This window comes from Notolepis coatsorum (assembly GCF_963971535.1).
Source record: "Notolepis coatsorum genome assembly, chromosome: 15".
NCBI lineage: Eukaryota > Metazoa > Chordata > Actinopteri > Aulopiformes > Paralepididae > Notolepis > Notolepis coatsorum.
This window is the reverse complement of record NC_140179.1, coordinates 83,962,919-83,977,506: the sequence shown is the minus strand read 5'-3', so window position 1 is coordinate 83,977,506 and position 14,588 is coordinate 83,962,919. Positions and strand designations below refer to the sequence as shown.

Here is a 14,588-nt window from a genome sequence, read left to right as displayed (position 1 = left end):
TGCAGTACAGTATCTAGCACTCTCAGGAGCAAAACAGAAAGAATCATTTCAAACTTGAACTATGTGACATGGCTTGAATCAACTGCTCCAGTGGAGTTGCTCAGTGGCCAATGGTGTCAACTGTGGTTGTACTGGGCAGCTCCCAGGTGTGAATGGAACTGTGTGAATGTGAAGCAGGGCGTTCCTGAAAAAGAGCATCTGTGCTCAGCGAACCTACCCTGGGTAAATAAAGGTAAAAATGCCTTTGACCTAAACTGTTGTCTTACTTTTTACAGCTCAGCCATGGAAGACGAAATCGCCGGACTGGTTGTTGACAATGGATCCGGTATGTGCAAAGCCGGATTCGCCGGAGACGACGCGCCTCGTGCTGTCTTCCCCTCCATTGTCGGCCGCCCCAGACATCAGGTGAGAAAACCCGGGCTGTTAGCGATGTTAGCTTAAACAAAAGGTTGTATTGGCACTAGCTACATTTTAAAATCGTGGTATTATGCTAATTCTCACATTACTCGACATAATGCTTTCCACCACTGTCGAGCTAATTGTTATTTGGGACATAATGACATACAGTACTGGATTTCACTTTTCAGTGACTTTAAATGATCTCTAATCTTGGCTCAATGGTGGTATATGGCTATATAAACATAAAATCTAACCATATCACTCTTTTCTTTGCCCAGGGAGTGATGGTCGGTATGGGTCAGAAGGACAGCTATGTCGGTGACGAGGCCCAGAGCAAGAGGGGTATCCTCACCCTCAAGTACCCCATTGAGCACGGTATTGTCTCCAACTGGGACGACATGGAGAAGATCTGGCATCACACCTTCTACAACGAGCTGAGAGTCGCCCCCGAGGAGCATCCCGTCCTGCTCACAGAGGCCCCCCTTAACCCCAAAGCCAACAGGGAGAAGATGACCCAGGTATAAACCCACCACACGCATGTTCATTATGGCTGACGTTTAAAGTTTCATACTATCTTTTGTTAGATGTTAGTTCAGAACTATAGGCCATTTCCTTCTTGGTTTTCCTCTTCCTCCTTCTGTTCTTACTTCTCCCCCCTCTTCTCCAGGAGCCCCTCCTATAAGATGATCTATCAGTCTTTCTCTGGAAACTACAGGTCTTCTATTGACTGTGTGCTGCTTTTCTCTGCACTTGTGGCCATAAAGAATGATGCTAGTTCAACCTGTAGACCAGCACCATAGTATTAGAGCTCATTAGCCCCTTTCGGTACTAGGGGTTTGAAATCTTGCAGTTGCTAATAAACATTTTAAATCATTTTAATAAACTTGTCAACTTCAGCTAAAAACTGCTTTCCTTCAAAATGGCTGCCTTCCTCCTTCTGCATTTTCTTTGCATTGCTTGGCACACCACTCATGTCACAATGCAGAAAGGCAGCCATTTTGAAAAGCAGTTTTAGCTGAAGTTGACTTTTATTAAAATTATTTAAAATGTTTAGCAAACCCTCGTGCAACTAGCCCCTGTGTTCACCGCCATATTTAATCGATCCCTGGCGGAGTCAGTGGTCCCTGCCTGCTTCAAGATGTCTACCATCATCCCTGTACCAAAGAAACCCTCCCCAACATGTCTCAACGATTACAGACCGGTGGCACTCACCTCTGTGGCCATGAAATGTTTCGAGAGGCTGGTCAAGGATCACATTTGTGCCTCCCTCCCCAGTGATATGGACCCTATGCAATTTGCATACAGGCCAAACAGGTCCATTGACGATGAGGTCTTCCAAGTACTGCACAGCACCCTCTCTCACCTTGACCGCCAGAAGGGGGGCTATGTTAGACTGTTGTTCATTGACTACAGCTCAGCGTTCAACACCATAGTCCCCACCAGACTGGTGGACAAGCTGATCGAGCTGGGTCTGAGCTCCGCTCTGAGCGCCTGGATACTGGACTTTCTGAGTGAAAGGCCCCAGGCGGTCAGGGTGGGGGGTCAGACCTCCAACACCATCACCCTGAGCATCGGGTCCCCCCAGGGCTGTGTTCTGAGCCCCCTGCTGTACTCACTGTACACACACGACTGTGTGGCCAAGTTCAGCTCCAACTCCATAGTGAAGTTAGCGGATGACACAGTGGTGGTGGTGGGGCTGATCTCGGACAACGACGAGAAGGCCTACCGGGAGGAGGTTGAGGTACTGGAACGCTGGTGCCAGGACAACAGCCTGCTCCTGATCATTGGTAAAATCAAGGAGCTGATCGTGGATTTTAGGAGGAGACAGCAGGAGACACACACACTGTAACTGAGGGGTACAATTCCCTGACTGTATTGTTAGATATGGTATTTAATACCACTACCTCTTGTACTTTAACTTCTGGCCATCCAGTACATGATATAAGTATGATGAACACTTTCCCACCTGATGAAACGAAGTCCACACAAATGTACAAATCGAATATTTAATATAGCAAAAGGTATATACAACGTTCACTTGTTTACACTTATGATTTGAAATATGCACTTGTATGGCAAATGAGTATTCGTAGGTAAATCAACATTGAATGTCCAATCTCTGGTTACGCAGGGAGTAAGTATACAACCTGGATATTTAGGAACTATAGCGATGGTACTTAAATGATTATAGCTGGATACACTACGGGGGGGGGGTCCCGCTGGTTGTAAGACAGTAGGAGGGGGGGGTTAGAGAAGCCGCTGGCGGTATCCCATCTGGCCGACGATTTCTTGGGAGAATTCAAAGTCTTGAACACGGTGCCCACAGAACCTCGGTCCGCAGACGAATACAGCTGGACCCTCTGGTGGACGGTAGCTGCCGGTCCACAACGGAGAGACGTGAGGCGACCTCACTGGTGTAGAGCGCCGTCTCACCTGGAGTCCTCTCCGAGGGGTAGTTCCAACACTCCGCAGTGTTGGCCGTTATCCATGGAATAATCAAAGCACCCAAAGCATAAGCCAAGCCGTGGAAGGCCCGCCGTCGTCCGGGTAGAGTAATCCAATATACAGGTCCAGTCGCCCTGGCCCGGAGCTCCTCGGATGCAAGCACCACTAGGGGTCTGCCCAGCCTGGTTAAGCGTCCAGATAACGTCAGGAACGATGGGGGTACTGATAACTTTATAACTCTAACCGAACGATGCACCATACATAAATAGACTATTATTAGCTTAATAGAATACGTCCAACTCGACGGTATAGTGCCAAACTATGACTATTCAACTATTAATTCACACGATATCTCCATGCCTATTCTGAGGCCAAGTAGGCCTTACTACACCACACGTGCGTCGTGGGTGAGGCTTCGCGTCTGTCACTCTGTTGGAGGGTAAAGAACTGGACTAAAAAGAAAGTTCTACTTTACTTGCGCCATATATATATGCGCTATGAACAAATAGTACCATTCGTATTTCGCCAGACGTATTCCTACGCGGAACCGGGGCTTGCCACGACATGTTGGGCGGCACGATTGAACTTGAACCTAGGGGTATGGCAACCTGGCGCCAGGTTCTCGTCCAATGGTAGAATGAAACTATTATGGGCTGTTTAGTAGACTAAAGGGATATTCAGTGCATATTGTACAAGGAATATACAGGGGATATCAAACGATATACAAATACTATTTAAATATATATATATAAATAAATATATATATTCGGTTTAATCTGATCCTTCACAACAGCCGCCCCCTAATTAGTCCCACCTAATTAGCTAAGCAGAGACAGATTAACCGCACTGTCTACCACTCAAGGTCCGCTGTAAGGGTCAGTCAACTCACAAAGTCATGGGGTCATGGTCATCATCGATAGTATCTGGGAGTCGGGGCAGTTCTATGAGCCTCGCCACGGGTCGTGTGTAAGTGCGCCCTTGGACGAGTACTTCAGCTGCTCGGACCTTGCCATCGGCACCGGTGATCACTTTGCTTACGCGGCCAGCCGGCCACATAGCTCTGGGTAGTGACTGGTCGATAATCATGACGACTGTTCCTTCTGTCAAATTGTCTCTCTCTTTTACCCACTTCTGGCGGGTCTGTAGAGACGGTAGGTAGTGGAGTAGGAAGCTGCTCCAAAACTTGTCAGCTAGCACTTGACTGTACCTCCACATTCTTCGGCCGTTCGCTTCTTCAGGCCTGTACATTGTCTGGGGTAGCGCGGGGTCCAGCCGCCCCATTAGGAGTGTGTTGGGGGTGACTGGGTCGACATCTGCTACATCACTGGAGACGTAACCGAGGGGCTTTGAGTTCAATACTCCCTCGATCTCCGTGAGGACTGTCATTAGGACTTCCTCCGCCACAGTCTGGGCCCCAAGCACGGCGTACAGGGCTGTCTTTATAGAACGTACTTCTCGTTCCCAGGTTCCACCGAAGTGGGGTGCGTTCGGGGTATTAAACTGGAAGTCAATCTGGGATGGAGCGAGGTGGGTCTTAAGTTCTGGGCCCATAGCTTGGAAGCTCTCTCTCAGCTCTCTTTCTCCGCCTTTGAAGTTTGTCCCGTGATCAGACAACAATGTAGACGGTTTTCCTTTCCGTGATGTGAATCTTCGGAAGGCCATAAGGAATGAGTCTGTGCTCATGGTCGGAAGGAGCTCGATATGTATCGCTCTGGTGGTCATGCATTTGAATACAATACCCCACCGCTTCTCGGTTCCTCTTCCTCTCTTTATATACAACGGGCCAAAGCAGTCCATGCCTGTGGAGTGGAATGGCTTGTCGCCGAGTCGGAGGCGACAGGGGGGTAAGTCAGCCATCCGTGGTATGCTGGGCTGCGCGCGCCACTTACGGCAGTCTAGACAGGTTCGCTGGAAGCGCCGCACTGCTTCTCTCCCTTGCAGTATCCAATAACGACGTCTGATCTCCGCGACGACTCTCTCTGCTCCTGCGTGGTGTACATCCTCGTCGTATTTCTTTATGATCAGCTCTGTGACCTTGTGTCGGCTGTTCAAGACGATCGGGTACTTAATATCATCCGGTAGATCGGGGGCTCTCCGCAGGCGACCACCCACTCTGATGAGATTATGGGCGTCACTCTCTGGTGCCAGGTGGAGCAGTCTGCTGTCTGAGGGGACGGGGTTTCCTCCCTGTAGACAGTCTAGCTCATCGGGGAACGAGTCTCTCTGGGCTCGTTGTAGTAGAAGAAGTTCTGCTTCTTCGTAGTCAGCTGCTGACATGTCAGTGGTGGACTGAATCTCTGGGTGGTGCCGCAGGAATGTTCTTTGCTGCGCACTCTCTAGGGTAATGCAGTCATCTATGTTGGGGTCTGTGGAGGTGACTGTGCTCAGTCCACAGAACATAGGTTTCTTGTTCTCAGCCTCCTCGTTACTTGCTTCCCGTGGGGTGGGCGTAGGCCACTCTCCTTCCGGGAGCTTGAGGAATTCTGGTCCGTCACTGTAGATGTTGCGACGGGTTAGGTCATCCAGAGACATTCCCCGGGTGATGACGTCAGCTGGGTTGTGTTTGGTGTCCACATACCGCCAGCTCGCTGCTTCTGTTAACTCTTGAATCTCGGTGACTCTGACTCCCACGAAGACTTTGTGGGAGTGAGCGGAGTTCCGTCTCCCACTCTCTCCATGTTGAGGCAAGGTGTGCGGGTATTGGGTCGTCCCAGCCCTGGTCCTTGTCCCATAGTGCTCGTACAATCATCTTTGCCCTGGTGGTGTAAGGTAGAATACATCCCAACGGGTCATATTGTCTGGCGAGTGTTCTGTACACACTCCGTCTGGTGGTCGGTATCGCCGTCGACCTTCCCTGCTCTGGAGCCAAGGGTTTGTGTCTATAGTGGAGCGAGTCTGTTTTGAAGCGCCAGACTAGTCCTAGTGTCATTTCTTGGGCTTCTCCTGGGATGGTCGCCATCCAGGTCTCGCTGCTGGCAGCCTTGTCCGCGGGGGAGAGGCTGCGCAATACGTGCGGGTCACTGCTGGCCCACTGCCTGAGATCAAAGCCGCCTTTGATCAGGGAGGCGCGTAGCTTGATTAGGAGAGCCTCGGCTTCTTCTTGAGTCGAAACGCTTTGTAAACAGTTGTCCACGTAGAAACTGTTCTTCACACTGTGTTGGACCTCTTCATCTGCTGCTGGGTCCTCTGCGACGTGTTTCTGTAGTGCAAATGTAGCACAGCACGGGCTGCATGTGGTTCCGAATGGGAGTACTTCCCACTGGTAGATGGCTGGGTTCTCATCTCCGATCCTCTCTCTCCATAGGAACCGCAGCAGGGGCTTGTCCTCCTCTACTAGTCTCACCTGTAAGAACATCCCTTTGATATCCCCGCTGATAGCCACCTTGTCCTGGCGGAAGCGCAGTAGCACGCCTAGTAGGGAGGGGCCGAGTGTGGGGCCGGGCAAGAGCTCTTTATTCAGATTTTGGGATCCGATCTGGTAGCTGCAGTTAAACACAATGCGATCCTTGCCGTTGTGATGGACCTTGTGATGCGGCACGTACCATGATTCGGTCGTCTGATCGGCCTCTTTAATGTCAATCTTTGTTACTTGTCCCGCTGTGATTAGCTTCTCAATCTCAGCGCGGTACACACTCTCTTGAGCGGGGTCTTTGGCTAGGCGCCGCTCCGTGTTCAATAGATAGCGCTCCGTGGCGTCTTTCTTTGCGTGAAAGGTGGGCATTCCCTCTCGCCTCAGGAGTGGAGTTGCGTATCTCATCACTCCGCCGACTGTGACTCTCTTTGTCCCCTGCTCGAGTAGGTTGATGGCGTAAATGTCTTCTTTAGAACGAATATCTTTCTTTTCGTTCTTAAAGGGCATTGTCTCTAGTGTCCATAGCCTCTCGACATGCTGCAGGAGAGTGGTGTCTTCTTCTGTCGTTCTGGAGTGGAGGCAGCTAGTGGCTGCTGTTCGGTTGAGAGATTTAGTGAGGGGGCCTTGTAGGGTCCACCCTAGGCGGGTCTCGACTGCTGCAGGACAGCCTCTGGGTCCTGTATGGACCCGGTCAATCGGGACTATGAGTTCTGCATGGTCGGAGCCTATCAGCAGGGTCGGGGTAGCGCCGTCTATGAGCGGGATAGGTAATTGGCGCAGGTGCACATATTTATCCATCAACTTGGCGACAGGGTAGGTGTACTGCAATAGTCCTATTTCTTGGCTGGTGAAAGCATTTGTAATCTTATACCGTCGCTCTGGCTGCCCGTTTGCTGCGATAGTGAAGGAGACATTCTCGCCCTTTATCGTCTTTAAATCTCTTCTTATTGTCCGAATCGTCATTTCGTTCTTGCTCCCCCGCAGTCCCAGCTGGGCCGCAGCGGATGCGAGCAGAAGGGTCTTCTCTGACCCGTCATCAAGGACGGCGTAAGTGTCCATGACTTTATCTTGGTAGCTCAATGTCACACGGACTACCTTTAAGAGCACTTGGGCGCCGCTGCTGCTGGCGGGGTCAATGTACATGACACTTGCCTTGGTGCCGCTCGATGGTGCAGGTGGAGGCCGTCTTCTGTTACTTTCGTGTAGTATATCTAGATGGGCTCCGTCGCACCGACTGCACCTTTTCTTTAGGCGGCATTCGGCTGCCATGTGTGGCCGCGCACATCGGTAACAGCGCCTGTTGGACTTTATCCATTGACTCACTTCTTCTGCATTCATCTTTGTGAATAGGTCACATTGTGACAGCCAGTGTTCTTTCTCACAGTAGGGACACGCTATCTTCCACTTCTCTTTTCTCGAGGGGGTGCTGTGACTCTTACTGCTCGGTACTGACTCTGATTGGTGCATGACAGTCACCGATCTTCTTCCATCATTTATTCTCCTGGGTCCCTCTCTGGAGCTTGGCGTGCTCCGCCCGAATGTATCCAGTCGTAAGCTGCTGACTTCTCTCGCCAGGAAGTCGGCTAGATCAAGGAGGGATGGTTCGGGGCCGTTGGGATCCCGGTAGTCTCTCTGCCGCCTAAAACGCTCCTGTCTTGCGGGTGGCAGCTTCTCCAAAATCCTCTCGACGTTAGAGTTGGCGTATAGCTCATGCATGCCCTTTTCCCGTTGCGCTCCCAGCATCCCTACCAGGGACTGCACTTTGATTGACAGGTCGTCTAATGAGCGATTGTCTGTGGCTGGGGGTAGGCGATCGATATGCCTTATCTCTTGGATTACGTAATCCCATATACGTCCATATCTCTGGTCCAGCGCCGCTAGGGCCGCTGTGTATGGTGTCGAAGAGGTGGCATAGGCTAGCGCTATATTGTGCGCTCGCGGTACTTTCAGGTGCTTCAGTAATATTGCATACTTGTGGCGTTCATCAGCGACATCCACCATCATTGTCTCTAAGCACATCCGGAGCTCCGTGTACTGTGCTCGACTCTCATAGGCGAAGTCTGGAAATGACGGCGTGGCAATGTATGACGCCGTGGATGGCTGATACATCGGCGAGCGTTGGGGGAGAGACCTCCTGGGCGAGTCCCCTCTTGCGCCTCGCTGTGGGCTGGTACTGACAGGGTACCATGGCCCGCTGGTCCAGGTGCTATTCCTCGGGGCTGGTCGTGCGTCGTGCTCACCCGTGAATAGAGTCGGGGGTCTGTAGCGCAGCGCCGCGGGGGTATAGCCTGGGCTGTACTGGACCTCCTGGTCCGGTGGAGTACTGTGCTGTCGTCGGGCTTGGTTCTCCTCCTCTCCCTCTTCTTCCTCTATCAGATCTTCCAGATCCTGTAATCGTTTATTTAGCTTCTCCGCAGTGTATGCCGCTCCTTCCTTGTAGCTGGGTCTCGCTTGGACCGGTCTGGGAAGGGGGTCTGCGGGGGGTATAGGCTCGGTCTGTTGGTCAAGTTCAGGGTCGCTTGCTCGTTGAGGAGACGCTGCCCTTGACTGTTGTCTCGACGAGTTCCTTGAACCCCTGGCGGAGGGAGAGGGTGTTGCCTTGCGGATCAGCTGCTCCATTAGCTGCGCTTGTAACTTGTCGCGCTCGACTTCGCGCTTGGTGAGATCTGCTTCTCTTTGGGCACCGGCAGCGGCGCGCTGGGCGTCGGCCCGGTCTCTTGCCATATTCTCTTCCGTCTGAAGGCGTCTCATCTCCAGGCGTGTGCGCTCTTCTTCGCTCCGTTGTTGCGCTTGGAGTTGTTCGCGCTCGCTGAGCGCCTGTGCTTGGAGACGGTCGCGTTCACCCTGAAGTCGATCGCGTTCGGTAGAGGCTGTCAGGCTGACGAGGAACGCCTGTTGTAGCATCCTCTCCGCTTCGCTGGGGGAAGGCGGTTGTGGAGGTGAGCCGCTCCTGCGTGAGCCGCTCCTGGGGGTACTCGTTGGGGAGTCCTGGAGCTCTATTTCCTCGGCGCTCTCCTCCTCTTCTTCCGTGCAGAGTTCTCTCTCTGTAGGGTTGTCTTCCTCCCGGGGGTGGTCGGGGACTACTTCTTCGGTAGTGGCGGGGGGTAAAGGCATGTCAGCTCCCTCCTGGTCCCCACCGTGAGCTTGGTCAGTTACATTAGGACCTACTAGGGCCTCTGTGGTCGGGGAAACCTGGTCGTTAAGGTCAGACATAATTTTACTTTCTACTTTTACCGCGTTTACCGTTTGTCGAAGGCTAGGTAGTTGACTGACAGTGTAATCCTCTAAGTACTGAGGTGGCTGTCGTCTGCGCCGCGGGCGTTCTAGGTTAGGAGGACCGTTTCGTGGAGTGTTCATCATAGGCCATTTCAATATTAATAACACTATATTAATATTACACTAGTTACCATCCGGCTCGAAGGACCAATTGTAACTGAGGGGTACAATTCCCTGACTGTATTGTTAGATATGGTATTTAATACCACTACCTCTTGTACTTTAACTTCTGGCCATCCAGTACATGATATAAGTATGATGAACACTTTCCCACCTGATGAAACGAAGTCCACACAAATGTACAAATCGAATATTTAATATAGCAAAAGGTATATACAACGTTCACTTGTTTACACTTATGATTTGAAATATGCACTTGTATGGCAAATGAGTATTCGTAGGTAAATCAACATTGAATGTCCAATCTCTGGTTACGCAGGGAGTAAGTATACAACCTGGATATTTAGGAACTATAGCGATGGTACTTAAATGATTATAGCTGGATACACTACGGGGGGGGGGTCCCGCTGGTTGTAAGACAGTAGGAGGGGGGGGTTAGAGGGGTTAGCTGGCGGTATCCCATCTGGCCGACGATTTCTTGGGAGAATTCAAAGTCTTGAACACGGTGCCCACAGAACCTCGGTCCGCAGACGAATACAGCTGGACCCTCTGGTGGACGGTAGCTGCCGGTCCACAACGGAGAGACGTGAGGCGACCTCACTGGTGTAGAGCGCCGTCTCACCTGGAGTCCTCTCCGAGGGGTAGTTCCAACACTCCGCAGTGTTGGCCGTTATCCATGGAATAATCAAAGCACCCAAAGCATAAGCCAAGCCGTGGAAGGCTCGCCGTCGTCCGGGTAGAGTAATCCAATATACAGGTCCAGTCGCCCTGGCCCGGAGCTCCTCGGATGCAAGCACCACTAGGGGTCTGCCCAGCCTGGTTAAGCGTCCAGATAACGTCAGGAACGATGGGGGTACTGATAACTTTATAACTCTAACCGAACGATGCACCATACATAAATAGACTATTATTAGCTTAATAGAATACGTCCAACTCGACGGTATAGTGCCAAACTATGACTATTCAACTATTAATCCACACGATATCTCCATGCCTATTCTGAGGCCAAGTAGGCCTTACTACACCACACGTGCATCGTGGGTGAGGCTTCGCGTCTGTCACTCTGTTGGAGGGTAAAGAACTGGACTAAAAAGAAAGTTCTACTTTACTTGCGCCATATATATATGCGCTATGAACAAATAGTACCATTCGTATTTCGCCAGACGTATTCCTACGCGGAACCGGGGCTTGCCACGACATGTTGGGCGGCACGATTGAACTTGAACCTAGGGGTATGGCAACCTGGCGCCAGGTTCTCGTCCAATGGTAGAATGAAACTATTATGGGCTGTTTAGTAGACTAAAGGGATATTCAGTGCATATTGTACAAGGAATATACAGGGGATATCAAACGATATACAAATACTATTTAAATATATATATATAAATAAATATATATATTCGGTTTAATCTGATCCTTCACAACACACACCACTGAGGATAAACGGGGCTACCGTGGACAGGGTGAGCAGCTTCAAGTACCTGGGGGTCCACATCTCAGAGGACCTGACATGGACAACACACATAGACTCAGTCGTAAAAAAAAGCGAAGCAGCGCCTCTACCACCTGAGACAGTTAAGGAAGTTCAGAGTATCTGGGAAGATACTCCAGTCCTTCTACTCCGTTGCTATAGAGAGCATCTTGACTGGAAACATCACTGCCTGGTATGGCAACAGCATGGCACAGGACAAGAAGGCCCTACAGAGAGTGGTGCGCTCAGCCGAGCGTACCACAGGTATTGCACTACCAACCCTGCAGGTCCTATACAACAAGAGGTGCAAATCCAGAGCCTGCAGGATAATGAAAGACCCTCACCACCCCAACAACAGCCTGTTCACGCTGCTGCGGTCAGGCAAACGCCTGCAAGCACCAGTAACGAGGACAGAGAGACTTAGGCTCAGCTTCTTCCCCCAGGCCATCAGAGCCTTGAACACTGAACTCTCCACGCACAAGCACACATGAGCACACACACAACACACACACTACACTGTACACGCTCACACACTAGCAGCCACTTTAACATGAGCACACACTCACTCATGCTGCACACGCTCACACTATGGACACTTTACAGAAGGAAAGATCACTTTAAGAATAGTATAGCTTGAGATCGTATAATATAGCATTGTATAGCAGTGTACATAAAGACCCAATGCCTCATCCGTAGCTAACAGTGTACTGCACTGCCACAGGACCTAGCATGACCTACCATGCTCTGTAAATAGCTCATGTACAGATACCGATATGCCTACTTTGTTTACTTGTTTATTGCACTATGTCGCTCTATTGGTTGGACTCTTATTATTATTACTTGTACTATTGCACATCGTTGCGGGCGAGACCCCCCGCATTTCACTGTATACCTGTATGCCGTGACAAATAAAACTCTTGTATCTTGTATCTTGTACTGTGAGTACTGTTGAAATGTATCTGCAACACTTGTACGACAAGTTTTGTTGCCGCCCAGAGCGACAGACTTAATTGTGGGATTTTTCAATGATCTTAGAAGGGACTGTAGATTTAGCGATGTTGGCGTGACCTACAGTACCGAAAGGGGCTAGAGAGCTCATGTTACTTGAGAATCTTAACATGCACAACTTATGTGTGAGGAATGTATTGCTGCACCTTTTCTCAAACTAACATCCTAGGATGCATGCACACTACTGCATGTATTGAGTGCAGTGCCCACAGCTAAAGCCTTGCTTATTGCCACACCCAATATTCACTTTTCTCATGTCTTTCCAACAGATCATGTTTGAGACCTTCAACACCCCCGCCATGTATGTTGCCATCCAGGCCGTGCTCTCCCTGTACGCCTCCGGTCGTACCACCGGTATCGTCATGGACTCCGGTGATGGTGTGAGCCACACAGTGCCCATCTATGAGGGTTATGCCCTGCCCCACGCCATCCTGCGTCTGGACTTGGCCGGCCGTGACCTCACAGACTACCTCATGAAGATCCTCACAGAGCGTGGCTACTCCTTCACCACCACAGCCGAGAGGGAAATCGTGCGTGACATCAAGGAGAAGCTGTGCTATGTCGCCCTGGACTTCGAGCAGGAGATGTGCACCGCTGCCTCCTCTTCCTCCGTGGAGAAGAGCTACGAGCTGCCCGACGGACAGGTCATCACCATCGGCAATGAGAGGTTCCGTTGCCCAGAGGCTATCTTCCAGCCTTCCTTCCTCGGTGAGTAGTCGATCACTGCTTTCCCAAAAACGGCCCAGATGAGACCTCTTGCCTATAGTGCTAGCATCTGTTAGTGCCACTTCACTGACGGCCGTTGTGCCTCTTCTCTCCAGGTATGGAGTCCTGCGGTATCCATGAGGCCACCTACAACGGCATCATGAAGTGCGACCTTGACATCCGTAAGGACCTGTATGCCAACACCGTGATGTCTGGGGGTAGCACCATGTACCCCGGCATTGCTGACAGGATGCAGAAGGAGATCATATCCCTGGCCCCCTCCACCATGAAGATCAAGGTGAGATGATTAGGCCAAATGCACTACTATAGCCTCGGATCATTCTGCTCAAGTAGGCAATTGTTTCATAGGATTTCCCTATGCTGCCTTGTTGGAAGACTAGTAGCACTGAGATGTACAAACTAGCTGGTACCCTCATCTAATGGATTCTCTCCTGTCTTCTCTACAGATCATTGCCCCACCAGAGCGTAAGTACTCTGTCTGGATCGGAGGCTCCATCCTGGCCTCCCTGTCCACCTTCCAGCAGATGTGGATCAGCAAGCAGGAGTATGATGAGTCTGGCCCATCCATCGTCCACCGCAAATGTTTCTAAACAGACCGTTTCCCCCCCTTTTTCCCTCCCCTGATCAAACGTCCAACAACAACTTCAGCTCTGCGCAAAACAACCACACACGCCACACATTCTCATACACACTCAGGCACAGAGCCTAGACGACCAACTCATTGTCATGGCTTCAGTTATTTTTGGCGCTTGACTCAGGATTTAAAAACTGGAACGGTGAAGGTGACTGTAATGTTTTTTTTTGGCTAAGTAAAAAACACCCAAAGGTTCTACAGTCTCATCTGAGGACTTATGTCTGGGTTTTTTGTACTTGCAGCCTTAAAAATATGTTGGTCCTGTTAAATTTCTTTGTTTTTGTTATGCAAAACACAATAGTGACTCCTCCTTCCCTGTTGGTGGTTCCATCCGTGGGGTGAGGGGACAAGGGGTCTTGAGGTGATGGGGTGCCAGACCGGTGGGGCCAACCTGTACACTTGACTAAATAATCCCAATAAAGTTCACATGTGTTCTGACATGACTTGATGACTCTTGTCTCCTTCATAATCTTAACATGGTGTTCTGCGTATTCATAGTAATAATTTAATGTACCTGAAAGATGGTAGCTGTTTTCAAATGTGAATCTAGCTTTATAAGTTAGATTTGGCTATGAGCAACACTGAGATGGTCTAGGTCTACATTAATAAAACTGTAATTCTTTTTTTACCATGTTTTTTTTTCTTCAGGATTGTCTTAATTTTTTTTGTGAAGGGATCTTAACAATGTGTGAAAACAAAAGAGCAAAATATTCCATTTACACAAATTTCAATGCAGAAATGAGCTACCAGGGTAACGGCCGCTGCAAACTTTTCCACTCCCAAGTCTTACTTGTACACCTGTTACAAAATGGCTTCACTTGTAGCCCTGAATCATGAGTCCAACAGTCCAAGCATCCTGCAGAGAAGACACTTGACATCACTGACACCTCCAGGACCCTGCTCCGCAATCTCACCTGCTACTGGAATGTAATGTAGGGTCAAGTTTGAAAGTAAATGTTTCTTTAGGGCATGAAATCTCGAGGTCTTGTCAATTGGGTCACATTTATCATTTATCCATGTATGTAAAATTATACAACGGCATGCAAATTTCTCTATTCTGATTGGCTGAAACAGTCCATTTACACGTATGTATCTGGCATAATCCACGCTCCTGGTCCTAGGACCCGCCCACAACTGAACCACATCACTCCGCCGTG

General features: G+C 50.1%; 1 protein-coding gene across 1 annotated transcript; it reads left to right on the top strand.

Annotated features, from left to right (window-relative positions):
* Positions 1 to 282: 282 nt before the first annotated feature.
* On the top strand, positions 283 to 13,387 carry LOC311241815 (actin, cytoplasmic 1-like; the record flags this gene model as incomplete). Its single annotated transcript, XM_084330733.1, has 5 exons — positions 283 to 405; positions 678 to 917; positions 12,341 to 12,779; positions 12,893 to 13,074; positions 13,244 to 13,387. 5 exons carry the CDS (start codon positions 283 to 285, stop codon positions 13,385 to 13,387), a joined length of 1,128 nt encoding a protein of 375 aa, XP_084186859.1.
* Between the last annotated feature and the right edge of the window lie 1,201 nt (positions 13,388 to 14,588).